The following is a 15598-nucleotide window of genomic DNA, read 5'->3' as shown; positions in this document are numbered from 1 at the left end:
GTGGTTGAACTAAAGCATATTTTGAGAAGACAGCAACATCAAATCTTGATTAAGTATTTCCAGCGATGGAGTATCTAAACAATCTTCATTAAGTTGTACCAATGATTAAATAACATTATTGATAAACTTATTAAATGTCTTACTAGCTCTGGTTTTTATTTCCTTCAAATGCCAACTATTAGATGTTGTTAAAGCTGCTAGACTGAAAAAACATTTATCATCACTGCTTTGTTTCCTGTACAGCCCACTTACAGTCTGTGACCAAGTGATCCTTACCCTTCTCTCTTATGAGGTCAGCAGGTCTTTGCATCCTCCACTGTGAGGCAAGTTTTCCAGTCTTTTAACCATTCTTAAAAGCCATCTCTGAATTAGCCTCAAATTCTTCAGCATTCTTCCTCAATTATAGACATAAAAATGCCCACAGGATTACGAAGACTTCACAAAAATACACCAGTAATACAGAGAATCAATGACCTATGTCCAACAACTTGTACAGCAAGGTGTGTTATTTAATATTTGCATGTATTAAGTCACACTGTTTGCATCCACCTACTAAGCCATCAAGACTCGTTCTGTGTTAGCAACCTGTTCTCTTAAGTTTTAGCTCTCTCCCGCTAATGGGCCTATGTCTAAGGCTTCATCAGTGGTTGTTTGATTTTTAGAAAGTTAGGTAAATTCCCAACTGTAACTCAGATTTTCCTGTGTAGTTCCTTCTTTCAACTCAACTGACTAATAGCTTTGGAAACTGGTTCTTTTAAAGCATTAAACCAGAACCCTTCTGTCTGTGTGATACCCAGCTCCCATCCCCGGCACCTCAGCGGCCTCCTCGGTCTGCGCTGCGCCCGCAGTCCCCAGAGGACAGGCACGGGAGATGCTCGGCGGCTCCCCGAGACGCTTCTCCTCGGCGTGGCGAAGCAGGAGGCACGGGGCGTCCTGCGGACCAAACGGGCGAAGTTCCCGCGCTGCTGAGAGGCCACCTCTGCAGTGACCAGCGGCTCCTCGGGACTTACCCGGCTACAAGGCACAGGCGTGACGCGGACCCCGCGTGCTACGGCCGGCGGGGGCTCCCGTCCCGCCTCGCGCCTCTCCCGGAGGCCTCCGGGCTGGCACGTGGCGACCGTTGCAGGAGGGGTATGGAAGGGGTACCAGCCCCCCCCGCGTTGCCATGGTAACGACCGGGTAGAGGAAGAGAGGAAGAAGAAACAAAAGGAGGAGGGGGAAGAAAAAGGTGGGAAAAGAATGGGGTCACGTGATGGGCGGACGAACCGGAAGCGCATGCCGCGTGCGGGCCGTGACGTGGCGGCGGCGGAAGTACGTGTGCCTGTGTGTTTTGGTCGGAGCAGAGGCGGCGGCGGCGGAAGTTGGCGGTGGGCTGGGTGAGGCACGGCTGCGCCCCCGCCCCCACCCCTCTCCCGCGCCCCGCCGAGGAGCCGCCTCCCCTTTTCCCCCTCCTCCGCCCACCCTGCCCCGGCTCACCCGCCAGCCCCGTCGGACGGACAGACGTCGCTGCGCCGCCGCCCGGCTCCCCCTCCTCCCCCTCCCCCGTGCGCGGCCGCCGCGGCCCGGCCAGGTGAGGAGGCGGTGGCGAGGCGAGACGGGGCGGGGGACCGCGCTCGCGGGGCGGGGGGGTCCCGGCGGCGAGGGGGAGGGGGGCGTCTGTTGTTCGGGCTCCTGCCGGTGGCCGCCTCCCCCGGGCGCCGCCGTCGGGCCCTGCGGGAACATTGGGTCGTGGTGCGGACTGCCGGGGTGGGCAGCCCGGCGTGCGGGGAGGACAGGCTGGTCTCTCCCTTTCCGTCTCAAAATGGCGCCCCCGATTTTCCCACTTCCCCTTATTCCTGTGCCTGGAAGGGAGCCGCGGGGGAGGGGAGGTGGTGGTGGTGGTGGCGGCGGGGTTTGGAGGGGCTGGGCCCCGACCGCGGCGAGGAGGGGAGAGCGGGGATCCTTCCCTGCGTGCGGGCTCTCCTGCAGTGGGGTGTCACTCTCTGAGTCCAGCTGCAAGGGTAGGGTTGTTCCCTTCGAGTTGCTTGTGAGATACGGAAAGGGAGGTTGGGTGATGGGTCCCTTGCTTTCCCTTTCGTTTGCGGCTGGAGAAGGGACGGTGAATAAGGTGGGAAGTAAAATACTCAGACACCACGTTGCCATCCGAGGGATCACGACAGGCCTAGTATACTGGGTATGCTCTGCATAAGACTGAACTGTAACTGGACATAAAGCTAGAGTATGGTGCAGGAACAAACATATGCCCTCTTATGTTTTAGGGGAGAGCTGAATTGTTGGACTATCAAAATGTTCCGGACAATAGGGCCATGAAAGACTATGCTCTTAGCATTTTTGATGATTTTTTTTTTCTACTTTATGCTTCTTTCAGAGCCCAGTGATGGCAAAGAGAGGCTGAACAGCTAATTAAGCAGCTGACATAAATCAGCTTCTTCCATGTAATGTTCAGACTGAGTAAAAAGCATGCCATCTTTGTATTTTCCAATTTGGTAGTGACTTTTCAGAGTTGCAGGCAGGCTAGATTGCATGTGTGTATTGTTATTCTGTAATAATAAAATGTTGGCTGAAGTGAGGTGGCTAGAAATAATCATAGTACAGTCATCAGTACTTACATTTCCTGCATGATAAACCAGTTTATCAGAAAACAATTGGTACTATACATCTTTCATATGAGCTTATGAGATGGTTATTTTCTAGGCTATGATTTTTTTTGCAGTGACTGTGTTGATTCACTTGTTTAGCTTACTGTCTCATTATGTTTCAATATAAACTGGCTTACACGTGAGAAGCATTTTGATACTTGTATGTATCACTGTCTTGAATGCTGCATTAAGATGCCACCCTAATTCTGCCAAACCTGGAAAGGAATAACAAAAGACTTGGTTAGTAGGAGTGCCTAATAAATACAGCTTTTTAAAACATTCCAGATAGTCCAGTATGAACAAATTTGAAGTAGATAATGGTTGCAACCTCAACATTGTATGATCTGTCTCTGTTCATAAAGTATGAAAAAGTCTATTAGAAATTACTACAATAGTAAGTGTGTTCATGGTAAGAAGCACTGCCATTTGCCCTGTAATCTAAAAGTGGTGGAATGTTCCAGTGTTAAATTTATTGTGAATTTTTGTTGTGGTCTTTGTATTTTTAGGTATTGGCTAGGACTGTTGGTATTTTGTACAGAGACTCAAACATAATCAAATTTGTGTGGTGATCTTTTAAAATACTTATGACTTTCATAAATAAAACTCATTAACAAAGACTATCTAGCAGCATATAAATTTCTTTTCTAGAGTGATGAGAATACCTAGCATCTGGTAAATTACTTCATAGGATTAACTGCAGTACTTTAATACTATGCTCCCAACTTTGTTGTTCTGGCATTTCAGCTTGAAGCTGCTGTGCCTTTGGGGGATATTCTTGAGGAGAGTGAAAGTTCCTACTTGCAGAAGGACCTATGTATTTGTAGTGCCCAAGACTGCAAAATGGGCCTTGCTTTTTAATACATGATGGAGTTCTCACATTAAACTCCATAAAAGTGAGACAATCTCCCTCATTTCTATCCATATGAAGCCATCCATCCAAGCAACTTCCATAGTACTTTCCTCAGCAGATTTTTATATGAGTAATTCCCTTACGTAACTTCCATATGTATCATTTTAAGAGCTTGGTTCAAGTCAAACAGTCATGTACTTGCTTTTGTATAGATGAATGAAAATATCTCTAGGTTTTCTTTCTTCATATGTTCCAAACATTGATTACAAAGTTTGCTTAGTATACAAAAATGGTGGGGGGATGTCAGTGGGTCTTTTCTTGGAAATTTTCACCAAAGCTAAGGGTAGAAAATAGGTATGGCTGCTAAGCCCTTGAAATAAGTGTTCAGAATTGTCTTGAAAGTGATTTGTGAAAAAAGACTTGAATTTGCAGTCTGTGTAGCATACTGAATGTAGTATTTCTCTCTTGTGTGCTTTTTTTACCATTCTCAAGGCTAGTATTTTAGAGATGACTTACGGAACTGGAGGATGAATGTGACCTGAGGCTTGGAGCATGCATGGGGTCTGTAGCATTGAAATTTACTTTAAAATCCTTGTGAGGCACCATGTTCAGAACACAAATGTGAAAAGAGCAGGCCAAAACATTTTTGTAATGGCTGTGTCAAACTGTAGTACTGCTTCTGTTCAGATGAAGAAAATCTTTCCCTTGTTTTTCTTGTTTGTATGTTGCCGTGTTTTGAAATTACTGAACAGTTTCAATATCATCTGAAGCTTCAAAAGATGATGATTTCCATATGCACTTACAAAAGATGTTAGTGCCTTTTTTAATACATGAAAAGCACCTGTATGTGCTCTATCAGGTTTTCAGTCTTGCATTTTTTTTTATCCTGAGCTGTTAAACAGTGGGTAGCATGACTGCAGTAGGTTTATTCTTAAGTTATTAGATATATTGATGTGACTATGGAATGGATGATGTTTGCATTATGTTTCTGGGACTTGATGGCCTTCCTCTCAGGTAGTGTGATCTCTATCAGCTTGAGAGTTGGTTATTTTTGTACGTGGTATCTGAGCATCTAGAACGATTTTGTTATAAGGGCTGTAAACTTTGAAGTTCTCTGATAACTACAGCTTCTGTAGCTTGGGCATCTGTAAAAATTGAATTAGATATTTTTCTTGACAACCTGTTTCAGCTTTGGGTTTTGAAGCAGTTTTGCAAGGGCTAGTAATTACTGTTTTGGAAGTGATATAAATCTGAATAACTAAAAGCTGTAAATGGCCAGTTGGAACAAATATATATGCGAGTTAAATCAGTCTTGCCTGGTTTTCTGTCATACCTCCTTTTGCTTTCAATATGGGAAACAGTAAGCAAAAAGAAGTCATAGTGAGCAACCAGTGTAGTGGGTTGATTTCCTTGCTGTGTGTCATCTAGAAGTCACTTGCTCCAAAGACTACCAACTTGCATGGTCATTGGATGTAGTCCTTCTGTCTTTATTAGTGCTGCAGAGTCTAGAAAAACATGGGATGAATTAAGATTAAAGGTTTTAAAATTATTTTGTGGTTATCCAAACACACCAGAATGCTACAGCAAACAGATGTATTTCATTTTAAAACAGAAATAACTTAATTGTCTTCATTACTTTTCCAAAGGAAAAGATACACAAATGGCTAAGAGTATTCTGAGCTACCTATGTTTTGGCTGCTTTCTCTCTTGTAGTCCAATTAGGGAGAGATTAACTGTTGTCACTGATCCATTTTTATCCAAATTGCTCCACAACTTCTGAAGCATATTTCAGCAGCGCAAGGGGAGGGGAAGAGTCTTGCCTGACAACCAACACACAAACTGTGTGTGATTTTTGTTTTATACAGTAAGGATGAAAGCTCTGGTATTTTTGAAATAACTGGATTCATTTCTGTACTCTAAAATAGTCAACCAAAATTAATTCAATGAGTAATAATTTTCATATGTAATTATCATGGTATTTAATGATAATGATGATGCAACATGCAGGGCTTTTTTGCTTCACAGAAACATTCTTTCACTGTGGTACACTTTCACATGTTTGTAAGAACATATATCCAAAACTTGATATTTATTAGATCATGATGTGCAACTAAAATAAAAAATCTGTTGATTTGAGGATATCATAATAGTCAAACAGGACACAAACTCAGGACAGGCAGGGATGAATACAGGATTGGAATATCCTACCTGGAAGAAGCTAAGTTATTTTGAGAAGTATGGGAAAAGGAGCATCTTTAAGATGTTGAAAATTTTTTTTTTCTAAGACCTATATTCAAGTAATTTTTACAGTTGGAAATAAAATGCCAGTTTTTCAACTGTTAGTGAATAAATAATGCTAAGATTTCTAGCACTTTTCACTTATTGCATGGAAACTAGTTTGTGAGGGGGTTTCTTGGTGGAGGATGGAGTTCCACTAAAAGCACTTTCAAAAAAGAAGATTCTTCAGGACTCGAGTTTACAAAAGGGAGAGTTAAGAAGGAGAATGAAGGCTTAGCATTTGAGCTAGGTGTGTAGCAAACTGGAATGCTCAAGTGCCTGATATATGTGCTAAGCGGTTTGAAATGGGAAGATGGCTAAAGACTACTGCTTGGTTTAAAATATAGTTCCTTCACCATAAGGAAGAAAGAGCAACAAGTCATTTGAAAGTAGGAGGTTCACTTACCTTTTTGCAACATATGTATTAGAGCCATTTTCTGTGTTAGGAGAATATGCTCTCAACTAACTTGCTTGCATCCTAGACACTGGCAAAGCTGTATCCCCACAAAGTGTGCACAATTCAAGTAAATAATTAACTGGAGTAGGACAAAGTTATAAGCTGGGTTTTGGTTTGGTGGTTTGTGGGGTTTCTTGTTTGTTTTTGTGGGGTTTTTTAGCAGACATGTAGAAGCAGGTGCTTCTCTCACTGAGAGCTGTGACCATCATTTAGGTATATTTCCTGTGGGCTCAGTTGGAATTTCATTTTGGGAAATAGGAGGAAAGAGAATACGGAAAATTATTGTACCGGTCTTTCATACAGCAATGCCTACCTGCAAAAAGATTTATCTCTACTGTTTAGTGTGTAAAAGCATAAATCTTAGGTTCAGAAATTATACTAGCAGAGTCTAAAAGCTTGCCTGTCCATTTGAATAAATATTGTTGATTTTTTTTTAAGGAATTTGAAAGAAGAATAGATAGATCTCTGAATATTGATCTGCTAGGGCATGTGTTAATACTGGAAACAGCAATTTATCATCATATGATAGTTCTTTGGTGACTTGCACAAAGTGATCTGGAATTCTTACTGGTCAAGACAATCCATTTTTCTACATGTGGAAGGCTTTATACTTTTGCTTTTCAAAGCACAGTTGTTAACTAGAGAAAGTATTAATGATTTGTGCATCAATATCTTCTGTACTTTTATTTAAGGAAACTGTATTTGATATATATGATAGAAGTGAATTGATGAAGTATACTTACAAAGAACTTGATGTGGTGATCGTGTCCCCAATTTACTCAATATTTTAGCATCCTGTAGTGGTGCTGGCTTTGGAATATTTCTTAGCAATAGCAAAATTATGGAAAAAAAATATTATTTCTTGGCATTTGATATTTTACCAATAATGTGAAAGTCTGAATCTTGATACTTCAATCTTGATATAAGAAATAAGAGACTGAAGTCTTGCAAGAAGAAACATAATTGGATTTCAATGTTCTAATTTTAAGCTTTAGTGGGAAGAGTGGGTATTGAAGATGGTAACTGGTTCATTTGTCATAGGTTTTGTCTATGGTCGACATCTTAACAGTGATGGTAACTGTACTCTGGACTCTTGGCTTTGGTAAATATTAGGACAAGTTATATGTAGTACATGTTGCGTTAGTGAATTAGATTTTTCTTACTTGGTTTGTAAATCTAATACCATCCACTGTCTTTTCATAAACAGGTTGTTACTGGCAGAAGCACCACTGAGATCTGAATCCTGGAACTCGCTTTCACAAGCTTGAAACAAAGGACTTCTTTCTAATTTGGGCATGGCTAATCGAGGAGCAACAAGACCCAATGGGCCGAATGCTGGAAATAAAATTTGCCAGTTCAAACTAGTACTTTTAGGAGAGTCTGCAGTTGGCAAATCAAGTTTGGTGCTTCGTTTTGTAAAAGGACAGTTTCATGAGTTTCAAGAAAGTACAATTGGAGGTGAGAAAATTATCCTGTTAATTTGTTTCACATTTAATTTATATTATCCTTGCTCTTCACAACCTTGAATGTAATGGCAATTCTAGAATGGGTCATTGACAGCAAGGATCAAATCTGAGCCTCTAATTGAGAACTATAACTTTCTAAGCTAAAAGTTGTAGTTGGCACAAGGCTGTAGCAAACATCTGTGTCAAGTGGGGAAAGCAAATGTGCTTGAACTGCATAGTTTTGAAAACCAGGCTTGATGTTATATTTTGTTTGTTGGTGGATGTGTGGCTATGTTGTGTTGTATGCTAAATGCATGAAATAACTACTTAATAAGAATTAAGAACTTTTGTTTCTATGAAAACAAAGTGCTCTGTCTTCCCAAAGGGTTGTGTTGTCATTTATGCATCCTGACTTTGCTTCTGATTTGGCAGAACTTGCTATATTTCTAGATATACCTTCCTTTGTTAGTAATGACAGAATTTAATGTGCTGTTTTTACGTATTGTGACTTCAAACAAAACAGGTGCTGGGTACTAGAATAATAACAAAGAAAAAATCTGTTTAACTGTGAACAGATTTTATCTCACCCACTGGCAGATTTCTTCTGTTATATTGTATGTTGAAGTTTGTGCTTTGAGCTGTATTCCTCCTTGGATAGATTTAAACTTATCCTAAACCTACTTAACGGCATACAGACTTAAACAAGATATGGATTTTATGGACTGATATTCTCTAGTAGGCCCTGTTGCTGCTTGCATGAGTCAGTCTGTTTCATTGTAATATTTGTGAAGCCCTTTCAGTGGTCTGTATGTGTCTTTACACATGAACAGTTGTTGAAAAGTAAAAAAATCTACAAGGCTTACAAAAATAAATACAAGCTGAATTTCGTTGCATCATTTTTTTACCCTATTTCTAGTTGTTACATGTATTTATTTTGTGTATCTGTCAGCATAAATGGAGAACCACTTTTTTACTCCTTTAGCAGTATTACTAATGCTCACTTTTGGCTTTGTGTGTTTTATAATGGCTTTAGGATAAGTATTAGTGTGAAAGGCTTCTGTATTATCTCATACAGCTATATGGTAATATGGACAGCATTCTTAAAGATCTATAGTGAATTCCCAACATCAATGTGATTAACTTAAAAAAACAGTCAAGTGATATTCATTGCTCAATTTCAGCTATCTCCAGTTCATTTAACCTCCTTTTTGGTTTTTTTTTTTTTCTTGGTTTAGTGTCTGGTTAGAACTAGGGCTAACCCAAACTCTGTTACACCATTTAAAATCTGTAAAAAGGTTAAACAGCAGCTTAAGTTCAAGTTCAGATATATGGAGTTTAGTGTAATCTCTGTATTATCTTGTGCCTCTTCTATATAGAATAGAAACAAGGAAATGCTATATAATACAGCTGAGAGAGATTAAATGTAGCAATGTTGGGATTCAAAAAAAGTTTTCTATAGAGAAAGCTGTTTAACTCTGTAGATTGTAGTTGCCTAAGGCATAATTTTCTTTGTATAAAGAAGAGCCTTTTAACAAAGAGAGGCTTATGGGCATTGTGAAGCTGAATAAAAACATCTGAAAGAGTGCAGTTAAAGGCAGACATGTGGTAGTGTGTTTGATAACTAGACTTTGCCACTTCAGACTCATGTAGCAATGCCTGTTAGTTGCTTAAGACAAAAGTATGGCTGTTAAGGCTGATAGGCTTTCAGATAATTAACACAGATGATTAATTGTCAATTTACTATGGCCTTGCAAGATAGAAGAAAGTTACCTTGTTTGCTGAAATTAACTGGCACTTTATGGTGGTTGAAATGTTCTTTTCAACAAAAACAAGAGGATGTCATATAGAATAAACCCTTGTTTTAATTCTCTTCCTGAGTACTTCCCCTCATTTATGGAGTGTAGGTACACTCTTCTGTTGAAGAGAATAATGTCTATAAGAACTTAATATTCTACTTGTTTAGCATCTTGTCTGTGCCTTGGAGAAATATGATATTGAGCTGGTTTTGAGGTGGAAGCCTTTAGTCTGATGCAGGATATATTTTTCTTTTCCCTCTTTAATTTTGTTCTGGGCTGCTTGGGGAACTACCAAGAGGAGCCTGTTTTACCAGTGCGTGCATGTTTCGCACTTAGAGAGATTTATGGTGATTTAACATTGGAACATCAAAGCCTTTACCTTCTCCAACCTACCTGCTCATCTGTGATGGATGTGAATACCCCTGAAGCAGGAACACCTGACCGCTTAACTAGTCAGCTTCTGTATGGTAGTTAGTGTCCTTTATAAAGCAAGATCGACTTGCTTTTGGTTTACTGTAATAAGTTGAGTTGAAAGTTGCAGCAGTTTTGGAATGATTCATAGGCTATGATGTCTTGAAGTGTGTGGGACAGGGTAACATCGCAGGTATGCCAAGGTTATGGGTCAGTACCTCTTCAGACATTCGATTTAATTTGGCCACAATGTGTCAGTATGCTTCATGATGAGAGTCCCCAATTCAGCCAAGTAGGGGGCTTCCCTTAGTGTTTCATTGAGCAGGTAGTCTTAAATTTTTTGTTGTTGCTGTTTGTTTGTGGAAGGAGCAAGGGCAAGCCAGTCCACAGTATTTCACTAAATGTCTGTCATAACTGGAAAAACAACTCCAAGCATTTATGCTGGATTGCTCAAACTTTCATCTAAATTCTTGGAATTCTTGCATTTTCTGCTGTGCGTGTACTATAACTGGGCAAACAATATGACTATAAAGCAGGTAATCAAGACAGCTTGTCAGACCACTGTAATAGTCGTGTGCTTATTTTTAAACTTCAAAAACTAAGGTAGAAGAGAACCTCAGTAGAAGGAAATCTTGCTTCCCCCGACAAGAAATTCTTGTGATTCTAGCTTAGTTTTGTAATATGAGTTTCTATATTGTCTGGGTACTCACCTCTGTATTTCTAATGTGTACCTTAACCTGAATGGAAAATCTTTACTAGGAGTAACTGTTTGAAAACTCAAATAGGTTACTTACTGTTTTCTGTAATTAGAAGACCATTATTTATGGTAGTGCATTTAGCTGTAGTGGCAATGGATGCAAGTTTCCCTGAAACTGCAGGCTGTCAAAATTATGCTAAAATTAATTCTTGAGGTCATTTGCATGCAAAGTCAAAAATATGGCTGCTTTAAGAACAAGAACTTTTGAGAAGCAATTCTTTCTTCAGTACCTGTTAACTAAGCTGGAGTTGTCAGGAGCTGAAGGTCAAAGCTTTAAGATACTATACATAGTGTAAATGTGTAGCACTGTAAATATCTGAACTGTTGGGGATTATAGCGTGATAGGATGCTGTTACTGGTATTCTGTATAGTCTGTTGAAGCAGGATGAAATGTATTTAGAATACTTGAGAGAAGGCTTGTGGTTACTCAGATTCACTATTACAAAATAAAAAAAGGAGTTGTTTCCAATTATTGCTTTCTTATGTCTTTAACTTAAGGAAAGATTCGTTATTTAAGTAACTGTTATGTGTTGGTCAGAGTTACGGTCTGTCAGCTAATGCTTGCTTCAAACCTGCTATATTTTAATAATAGGCTTGAATTGTTTAAGGAAATCATGTTTGCATCTCTGTGAACATAATTTTATATGAATATAGAGATATAAGCAGACTTCTGGTTTCAGCACCTCTATCTTTTTTGTAGCTGCTTTTCTAACCCAGACTGTATGTCTCGATGATACAACGGTAAAATTTGAAATTTGGGATACAGCTGGGCAAGAGCGGTACCACAGTTTAGCACCCATGTACTACAGAGGAGCGCAAGCAGCTATAGTGGTATACGACATTACAAATGAGGTAAGTGCTGTATTAGGGAGGCACACGGGGGATTTGAAAATTAGCAGTCTTGCATCGATGTTTCCTTAATTTTTCTCACTGACTTGTGTGAATCAGTTCATCATTTCATACAATCAGAGTGGTTTGGGTTGGAAAGGACCTTTAAAGGTCATCTAGTCCAGCCCCCCTGCCATGTGCAGGGACATCTTTCACTAGATCAGGTTGCTCATTTTTTGTATTGGACTATGTAATGTTAAATTGTGTCTGTAAACTTCTCTTGCTGAAAAACCATTTCTAGGTGTTTTTTAATTATTATTATTGTATTAGAAAGAGAGAGAAAGAAAGTAAATTCCGTTGTAGAAGTGTTTCAAACCCACCTTTAAATCAGTTCACCAGAACTGAGCTGTTACTCTCATCACGTTGCTGATGGCAGTTTATTTCTGATAGTGAAAGACATTATTTTAATACTGTATTATTGCAAGTTACGGGTAAGGATTAGAAAGGTAGGACAAGCCATTGGGACCAAAACCTAAGGTTATTTGATTTCTTTTTATTTGAACTTAGATCAGATAAGCTTCACTTGGTTTTGGTAAAATGAGATTTCAAAACCAAAACACTCAAACCCAGAAACCCTGTACCATAGTAAACAGTGTTCAGTAATTAGAAATTGTTTTGAGACCCTTTCAATAGTTGTTCATAAACTTGATTCTTCTAGAGGAAAAATTAAAATTCCCATTTTCTTTCTTAACAAATTCTCTTTTCTTACTCTTGTCTATATAAAGATCTTCCTATCTTTACTTACTTTTTCAGCATTATCCCAACTAAGCACATTTGAGAACTAAGGTAGGAATGTTTCATTTTAAAAGCTCAGTTGGCAAGTTGGAGTGTGCCTTTGGACAAAGGTAGCAGCCTTGCATTGGCCTTTTGCTTGAAGTGTAGATAACAGAGATTGGGATAATAGGTGAGTACAAAAGGATGATAAAACTCAGTTGCATCATTTTGCAATCATTAACAGGAGTCCTTTGCCAGAGCGAAAAATTGGGTCAAAGAACTTCAGCGACAAGCAAGTCCTAACATTGTAATAGCTTTAGCAGGAAACAAAGCTGATCTAGCTAACAAAAGAGCTGTGGATTTCCAGGTATGTACATAACTTCTGTTTATAGAAATAGCATTTTGTTGGAATAGAAAGTAAACAAACCTACAAGGGGCTTATATGCATAGCCTAGCCAGTTGTTATAGAGGTCATGCTGTTAAATACAAATGTCAGCTGAGCCTAATTAAGTTATATATGCTACCGAAAAATCTATTTCTGTACAAGTGATGTGTAGCAATAGAGTTTTTTGAATCATTAAGTTTGACTTTGAGGAATAACTCATTCATTTGCATATCTTTAAGGCTAATTGAATTTCTGTTCTTTGATGTGACCTCTTCCTGTCTTCTACCCAAAATTATCAGTAACTAGAGTTTCAGTGGATGAGACAACGGTAACTTGCAGTGCAAACCATTCTGTCTGACTTACCAGCAGGAGAATTTTGATTATCACATGATATAAAGCTGATTGATTGTGCTTAACTCGCTCAGGCTATAATGTTGAAGCAGTGTTCAAGTTTTAGTTGTGCTTTTCATGGCATTCTTTTTGGTTTAGTGGATATCTTTGTGTTCTCACTGCAATATTTCTATTTTATCTTCTAGAAAGTTTAACCAAGTAATCAGAATATAGCTTCCAAAGCAAATAAAACTTACTACAGGTGGTTCTGGTCCATTCAAAATTGATTGAATTTGAATTAAGATTGTATTTATTAGTCATTAATTCTCTTAGTGTTTTAATCTGTATTTACTGGCACTGTGTGTTTACTGCTGTGTGTAGTAATAAATCCTTTTGTAACTATAGGAGTCGGACTATGAAGGTTAGTAGTGCTTTAGGTATATTTCTGCCAGAATGCAACACCTGGATTGTCTAATTTTGTACTTCCATGTCAATTGTGACAGAAGACCTTTGTTTTGTGAAAAATTGTGGTATTTAACATAAATTTCATACATGTGTGCAGTCAAAAACTTTATCAAATTTGATTACCAAAGTAGAACTACCTTTACTAATTTTTTACAATTACAATCTTAATATTTTTCAAATGTTCTTTTTTTTTTTTTTTTTTTTTTTTTGTTAATGTGGGTTTATGGACTCCTTGCAGGCTTGACAATCCTTTCCCATTGCAAAGCACATCTTGGATTTTAGGTATTTGTTACTGTGTTATTTCAGATATAGTTACATAGATCTTAGTAGATGTCACTTAAATTGAGTATAGAATGCTGTAGATTACTTTTTTCATTATAGGTAATTTATAGTTTGGCTTTTTGCAGATGTCCTCTTCAATGTGAAGGCAGTTACATTATCATAAGAAGCTGGGGATTCTTAGCCAAATTGGCTAACAGGAAGTGGCAAAAATAGAAAACTTTATAAACCGTGTATTTCAGACCAAAATTCAGGCTGAAAAGGGAGATAATGTGGCAAGATGTTCAGTGCTGCTTATTTGTTTTACAATTGTGAATTTCTGTCACAATAATGAAACAGTTCAGATCCATCTACCTCAATAGTTGAAAGGTTCAAGACAGTTCGCAAACTGCCTCCTTTCCAGGGTAATATCCTTTCTGACATTTGATACGCTTTCTGTAGCTTAATCGTTCTTGCTATCACAGCAAGTATAAGGATCAGGGTTGTCTTTTTAATAAATATATATTTATCTATTATTTAGTTTTGTCTGAGATTTTTCCATCTGGATATTTTTAAGATGAGCAAGGATTTTTAAGATTGCATTTCTAAATGTTTAGCTGCTTGATGCAATTGTAACTTCTTCATAACTGGTAACACATTGTCACATCAGTGTTTCAACAAACTTTCTTTCAAAATGGTATAGAAATTGTTCCTTATTAGCGATAAAAGTACAATGTGATTGATCTTTTTAATTTTTTTATGAAGTAATGCATTCTTTAATTTTCAGGAAGCACAGGCTTATGCAGACGACAACAGCTTATTGTTCATGGAGACGTCTGCCAAAACATCTATGAACGTAAATGAAATATTCATGGCAATTGGTGAGTTTGTGAACAAACTGAGAATTTAAGGGAATTGTTTTCATGAGATTCATACCATCACAATCTTCCTAACCCAAGATCTTTGGTTTTCATCTAAATTATTTCTGGCACTGAAGTTTCCTTAGGCCCTTTCATACCTTTCATGGTGTTCAGAAGTCAGATAAACTAACTTGAATTGTTAACTTGGAATAGCTAAGCTACATTACTTTTTAATTCCTGTCAGCAAGTTCTGTGTACCTGTTTTGATTCATAGAATCATAGAATGGTTTGGGTTGGAAGGGACCTCAAAGATCATCTAGTTCCAACCCCCCTGCTGCGGGCAGGGACACCCTCCACTAGACCATGTTGCCCAAAGCCCCATCCAACCTGGTCTTAAACACTTCCAGGGATGGGGCATCCACAGCCTCTCTGGGCAACCTGTTCCAGTGCCTCACCACCCTCACAGTAAAGAATTTCTTTCTAACATCTAATCTAAATTGACCCTCCTTCAGCTTAAACCCATTACCCCTTGTCCTGTCACTACACTCCCTGATAAACAGTCCCTCACCATCTTTCCTGTAGGCCCCCTTCAGGTACTGGTAAGCTGCAATTAGATCTCCCTGGAGCCTTTTCTTCTCCAGGCTGAACAACCCCAACTCTCTCAGCCTGTCCTCATAGGAGAGGTGCTCCAGCCCTCCAGTCAGCTTCGTGGCCCTCCTCTGCACTTGCTCCAACAGTTCAATGTCTCCCTTGTACTGGGGCCCCCAGAGCTGGATGCAGCACTCCAGGTGGGGTCTCACAAGAGTGGAGTAGAGGGGCAGGATCACCTCCCTCGACCTGCTGGTCACACTTCTTTTGATGCAGCCCAGGACACGGTTGGCTTTCTGGGCTGCAAGCACACACTGCTGGCTCATGTTGGGGGTATTGATTGATGAGAAGCTCAAGTCCTTCTCCTCAGGGCTGCTTTGAATCCATTCCTCACCCAGCCTATAGTTGTGCTTGGGATTGCGCCAACCCACGTGCAGGACCTTGCACTTGGCCTTGTTGAACTTCATGCGGTTTGCAT

At 39.4% G+C, this 15598-nt stretch overlaps 2 protein-coding genes across 9 annotated transcripts in view; one reads left to right on the top strand and one right to left on the bottom strand.

The window, feature by feature from the left end:
- EFHB (EF-hand domain family member B) overlaps positions 1-1347 on the bottom strand; it is a 26191-nt gene extending 24844 nt beyond the window's left edge. For 3 of the 5 annotated variants that reach the window (XM_054814290.1, XM_054814292.1, XM_054814293.1), the window contains exon 1: positions 1011-1347. In XM_054814290.1, coding sequence (XP_054670265.1) covers positions 1011-1277 — 267 coding nt within the window. In that variant the 5' untranslated portion in view covers positions 1278-1347. The remainder of the gene's footprint in view (positions 1-1010) is intronic. The other 2 variants (XM_054814295.1, XM_054814294.1) reach the window with 1 other exon arrangement.
- RAB5A (RAB5A, member RAS oncogene family) overlaps positions 1318-15598 on the top strand; it is an 18857-nt gene continuing 4576 nt past the window's right edge. Inside the window, exons 1-6 of one of the 4 annotated variants that reach the window (XM_054814296.1) lie at positions 2759-2879; positions 3982-4050; positions 7431-7681; positions 11333-11484; positions 12479-12601; positions 14460-14553. In XM_054814296.1, coding sequence (XP_054670271.1) covers positions 7519-7681; positions 11333-11484; positions 12479-12601; positions 14460-14553 — 532 coding nt within the window. In that variant the 5' untranslated portion in view covers positions 2759-2879; positions 3982-4050; positions 7431-7518. Of the gene's footprint in view, positions 1571-2747; positions 2880-3981; positions 4051-7430; positions 7682-11332; positions 11485-12478; positions 12602-14459; positions 14554-15598 lie in introns of those variants that run through there. The other 3 variants (XM_054814297.1, XM_054814299.1, XM_054814298.1) reach the window with 3 other exon arrangements.

This window comes from Grus americana, chromosome 2, assembly GCF_028858705.1.
Source record: "Grus americana isolate bGruAme1 chromosome 2, bGruAme1.mat, whole genome shotgun sequence".
In the NCBI taxonomy this organism is placed as follows: domain Eukaryota; kingdom Metazoa; phylum Chordata; class Aves; order Gruiformes; family Gruidae; genus Grus; species Grus americana.
Note: the sequence above shows the minus strand (reverse complement) of the source record. Positions and strands in the feature narration are given on the sequence as shown.